Source organism: Mytilus edulis, chromosome 3, assembly GCF_963676685.1.
Source record: "Mytilus edulis chromosome 3, xbMytEdul2.2, whole genome shotgun sequence".
NCBI classification, from domain to species: domain Eukaryota; kingdom Metazoa; phylum Mollusca; class Bivalvia; order Mytilida; family Mytilidae; genus Mytilus; species Mytilus edulis.
In genome coordinates, this window is record NC_092346.1 from 33159490 (window position 1) to 33165489 (window position 6000).

The 6000-nt window shown below is 33.0% G+C and overlaps 1 protein-coding gene across 9 annotated transcripts in view; it reads left to right on the plus strand.

Annotated features, from left to right (window-relative positions):
- Window positions 1-6000, plus strand: part of LOC139516275 (neuronal PAS domain-containing protein 3-like) — a 94537-nt gene that overhangs the window by 66187 nt on the left and 22350 nt on the right. For all 9 annotated transcript variants that reach the window (XR_011662935.1, XM_071306277.1, XM_071306278.1 and 6 more), the window contains one exon: window positions 3983-4089. Coding sequence is in view for 8 of the 9 variants with exons in the window: in XM_071306277.1 (XP_071162378.1) it covers window positions 3983-4089 (107 nt within the window). In the remaining variant the exon portion in view is untranslated. The remainder of the gene's footprint in view (window positions 1-3982; window positions 4090-6000) is intronic.

The window sequence follows — 6000 nt, forward strand, 5'->3', positions numbered from 1 at the left end:
TCTATGTCTATATTTAAATAGACTAAATGTAAACAAAGATAACACTTTCAACAATGCTGCACTTGAATTCACCTCCTGTTTTGGGGTGGTTCATGATATCGTATCTCAAGTTTTCTGTTTAGTGTTTTGTGGACTTTTGTTTGTCATTTTATATCCCCTGAATTTTGTAGTGGGTGGTATATTGTCATATAGAGGTTTAGATTGGTTCAAGTCTGTCGGTCTGTTAGTTCTTCTGTTTATCTTTCTGTTTCTCCTTCCATTCCACTTTACAAGTCCTCCAAAACCAGAATTTTGGAAACTTCCACAGAATCTAACTTACAATATGTACTTTATAGGCTCTATTTTGTAATTTTCTATTCGACGCAGCTCATATGTTGAGCTTTTCTAAAAACAACTGTAAGTTAAGGCACATTTTATTTCGTTCATTCCAAATAAATATCTTCCCCCTTTTTTCAGACAAGTTCCTGGTAAATCCCCTTGACATAAATTCATTAATTAAATGTAATTATACATTTGTCGTACAACTTTTGTATACAAGTCATAAATATTTTTGGACTTATTTTACCTAATTAAAAGTGCTGTCAGTACTGTAAAGTATATGATTCCTTGCACATTTCAATAGAATAAATTACATAATATATTTCAATTAAAAAAATTTGCTCAAATGACATATAAATTTATCCGAAACTTGTCTTGTTCCGTGCTATAAATTCTATCTCTTTGTAAGATGTCTTGTAAAAGTTTCCATTTTGTCTGTAATTTACATATTGTCTGTAATTTACATATTGAAGCTTGTTTGCATGCATTGATTGTCTTTGACAAGTTCAAGGTTCAAGGTGCAAGCTAATTCAGTAATGCAGTTAAATGCATGTTTTATTCATAACAAATTTTGCCTAGGGGTATATGATTGAATTAAATTTAGGTTATTACTTGTTCATTTTTTATACCTAATTTTTAGGGGAAGAAATTCATGTCTCATAAATTTGATCTTGATTTGATAACAACAAACACAGTTTCCATATTTTCAAGTTTGGCATTTATGATATTATAGGCTGGATTTTATGCCTAAAAATTCAAATTGAAAGGCAATTGTGCTGATAAATAATATTTAGAATGGAAATGGGGAATGTGTCAAAGAGACAACAACTCATTCATAGAGCAGACAACACCCAAAGGCCACAAATGGGCTTCAATGCAGCGAGAAACTCCTGTACCCAGAGGAGTCCTTCAGCTGGCTCCTAATTAAATGCTAAGAGCAAAAACTCACAGACACTTTCAAATTTTGGTAGTGAGTCATTTACTGTCCTAGAGTTATGCCTATTTTTTAACTATGTAAATTGCAAAGCTTCAGCAAGAGGCATAGGTGTTCTCATTTGTTTTCTCATCAAATGGCGTCTGCCGTCCATTGTCTAACTTTTTACATTTTGAAAAACTTCTTCTAGAGAATCACTGAATGGAATGAAAACAAACATGGCATGAATGTTCCTTATGAGGTGCTGACCAAGTGTTGTTACTTTGTAGCCGATCCATCATCCAAGGTGGCCGCCAGTGGGGGACTTAGTTTAATATAGGACCGTATGGTAAATGCATACAAATGACTTCTCTTAGAGAACCACTGATGGAATGAAACCAAACATGGCATGAATGTTCCTTATGAGGTGCTGACCATGTGATCTTACTTTGTAGCCGATCCATCATCCAAGTTGGCGGCCAGTGGGGGACTTAGTTTAACATAGGACCCTATGGGAAATGCATACAAATGACTTCTTTTAGAGAACCGCTGAATGGAATGAAACCAAACATAGCATGAATGTTCCTTATGAGATGATGACCAAGTGTTGTTACTTTGTAGCCAATCCATCATCCAAGATGGCCGCCAGCTAAGGACTTAGTTTAATATAGGACCGAATGGTAAATGCATACAAATGACTTCTCTTAGAGAACCACTAAATGGAATGAAACCAAACATGGCATGAATGTTCCTTATGAGGTTCTGACCAAGTGTTGTTACTTTGTAGTCGATCCATCGTCCAAGATGGCCGCCAGAGGGTGATTTTGTTTAACATAGGACCCTATGGGAAATGCATTCAAATGACTTCTCTTAGAGAACCACTGAATGGAATGAAACCAAACATGGCATGAATGTTCCTTATGAGGTGCTGATCAAGTGTTGTTACTTTGTAGTCGATCCATCATCCAAGATGGCCGCCAGAGGGGGACTTAGTTTAATATAGGACCGTATGGTAAATGCATACAATGACTTCTCTTAGAGAACCACTGAATGGAATGAAACCAAACATGGCATGAATGTTCCTTATGAGGTTTTGACCATGTGATCTTACTTTGTAGCCGATCCATCATCCAAGATGGCGGCCAGCGGGGGACTTAGTTTAATATAGGACCCTATGGGAAATGCATACAAATGACTTCTTTTAGAGAACCGCTGAATGGAATGAAACCAAACATAGCATGAATGTTCCTTATGAGATGATGACCAATTGTTGTTACTTTGTAGCTGATTCAACATCCAAGATGGCCGTCAGTGGGGTGACTTTGTTTAACATTGGACCCTATGTCCCTTTCCTAATGAGGTGGTGGCCAAGTGTAATTACTTTGTAGCCAAATTTTATCTTTTTTTATATGATTTCAAAAACCCAAGTAGGGTCAGGTGAGTGATACAGGCTTTACATTGTCTTATCGGGGCCTTTTATAGCTGACTATGCGGTATGGGCTTTGCTCATTGTTGAAGGCCGTACGGTGACCTATAGTTGTTAATGTCTGTGTCATTTTGGTCTTTTGTGCATAGTTGTCTCATTGGCAATCATACCACATCTTCTTTTTTTATATCTTCAGAGCCTCTAGTTTCATTACCATATGATTGTTCTTTCTTCCATAACAAAGTCTATTCTCAACCTTGCTCTGGAACGGCAGCTAGGTCCTTATGATATTTTATGGGGTCTGCAAAATTGTCAAAAACATTATATGACCTTAAAGCTACAATTCCGGAGGTATTCTCAACCCTGCTTAACTTTTCAAGCAAGAAATAGCAATAATGAGATTTCCTTAGGCAGCACAAACTGCAAATGTTCAACTCTGATTTAGTTTATTATCTTATTAATGTCACATTCTTTTAATTGTTATATTATGTGGTGACACAGTTCAGAAATTTATATTGGCAATACAAATTGTGGTTTTCTGCATAGCAAAAACTGAACTCAGAAGTTTTAATAAATAGGGGCACTGTAATTTAACTACTATATGCCTTATTTGAAACAAGAGCTTGCAATTGATATTAATTAATTTCGTTCTTTTCTTTGAAATTTGTAATACTTTATATAGATACCAATGAAATTGGATATTAGTAATTTTTATATGGATATATCAATGAAATATTTTTTTCCTTCTTTTATATTTTTACATATATATATATAGGATATCTAAGAACTTTCAGAATTTGTCTTTCAAAGCAAGCTAGGATGTTCCAGCCGTCAAATAAATTATAAAAATAATTTATTTGATTTTGTAATGTTGTATAAAATGACAATTTATAATAACATTGTTACCCAAGAACCTCAAAAGTATGATGAACTCCCTGTGACATTATTATCCATTAATGATACATTGTACCGTCAAAATTGAACATGGAATAATACAGACACCTTTATATTATACACTTCTAATATTTTGAAGTTTTTTATTGCCAAAATTAGTTTCTAAATTGTGTCACCACATGATAAAACAATAAACTATAACATGTGACAAGAAAAACTCACCTGTAATTTTTTCTCTTTTTACCTGTCCAGGAATTACCTGAGCCATGTCATCTAGTCTAGATATGTAAAGTTTAACATATACAACTGTCAGTTGTTTAAATCAGAGGAATAGAGAAACCGTATTGACTAACTTTTATTTTCACCGAGAGAAGATATATAATGATGCTAATTAGGGTAACATTTGATGTTAATTAGTTTGTGTATTGCAGGATTATTACCTTAATTGGATATGAGCCCAGTGAAGTTATAGGACGGACAGCTTATCAATTCCACAATCCATTGGATGCTGAAAGAGTCAGGAACTGTCATTCTAACTGTAAATATAATTAAAACATATGTTATGTATACATTCTCATGTTATACACACAAAATTATGTGGTCTTTTTTAATTGAAATTTAAAGTTTTTTTACAAAATCAAGAGACTTTAAAGAGTTATTATCAGCAGTCAGTTTTAGTTTCTTCTTGTTTCTTAACTTTCAGAGCTTTAATTAATTTGAATAAAAGATTTAAGACTTTTGGTAACTCTAAGCTCACTAAAATGCTGTTCTAAAGCTATTGGATAGACTTTGAGCTTATTGTTGTTTCACTTTGCTAAAAAACATGATTGTATGATCTTTTTATTGCATTATGCTTATATTAACATTTAGCTCAGAGCCTAGTTGTTATGTGAAGCTCAAAACAATTTTAAAAAGTCAGAGCTCTTTGCTGCATTAAGAGCCTGTTGTATGAAGCTCAAAAACATTTAGATTTGTTTTTTGCTACATTACAAATGTAAGCTACTGTAATTTTGATGGGTGCCACATGTGGAGCAGGATATGCTAACCCTTCTGGAGCACCTGAGATCACTCCTAGTTTTTTGGTGGGGTTCGTGTTGTTTATTCTTTAGTTTTCTATGTTTTCTCATGTGTACTATTGTTTGTCTGTTTGTCTTTTTCATTTTTCGCAATGGAGTTGTCTGTTTTAGATTTATGAGTTTGACTGTCCCTTTGGTATCTTTCGTCCCTCTTTTACATTCATCACTTACATTCAATAGTAGCATTTTAATATTCAAGCTTCATAGAATATGTAATTCTTCTTGAAAAGTAGAAATTATTAATAGGTAAAAGCTACAGACTAGACAGCAACAATCTAATGAATAATGAATATTTAATGTTAATTCTAAAACAAATTCATGGGTTGTTAGGAGGATACGGTTGGAGAAGGGGTTGGATGCTGAGTCCAAGTTAAGGGGAGTAGGTTTATAACCCTAGAATATTATTTTCTTTATGGCTAAAGCTCCAATACCCTTTGAAATAGAAAAAAATAAACAGACATGCCTGTGATGCCTAAGGTGGTACCTAACACTACAGGGAGATAACTCTGTAAAATCAGCTAAATGTTTTAATTACGTTGTGCTTTAAGGGAATATTAAGCTTCTCAATGATCAAAATAAGTATTTGTCAAACTGCTATATAACCAGTGTAATTTTTTCCGGTAAAACGGTTGGTTCAAATTTTTTGAAATTGTTATATTTTTGTCAAAGAGTCAAAGTAAATACTTTTTCAAAATTTTATGAAAATCAAGCGAGCCAAATTAATTTTAGTGAAGGTGTTGGGTACCACCTTAATTTGATTATTGAGTGTCATTACCAACCTTTGCAATACTACATGTACTTTTTGAACATTTAAAAGATGTAATGATGTATAAAACTGTAGACATGTTTGAAGCTAAATGACTAAAAGTAACCAAAAAATATAACAACATACATTCATCTAAGGTCAACTGTGCCAGGGGAAATTGGAACCTTAATTTCGTATTAATTTGTCAATTTATCAACATGTAAAGCTCATTTTAACAACTCTGTAATTTAAATTCACAGTAATAGATTTTATGTTGATTACTTCCCTGTAATTTGTACTTTAATTTGGCATGAAAAGTACCATGATTCAGTGTATATACATACATTTTATACATATATCAGCTTTGATAGACAGGCTATGACCAACATTTGAATACTTTGGCTTATTTTTCCGAATGCAGGTCAGGATTATTGGTACTTGTTTTATACATTTATTACTTTCTGTTGATCTTACCAATGGAAGATCTATAAATTACGTTTAAAAAGCCTATTCTTCTTTTATTTTATGGTGGGAACGTTACAGGACATCTAAAAAAAAAAATGAAATGAAATTTTTAAGTTTGTTTACAATTAGAAATGACAGTTATAAAATTTTAATGTATCATTGA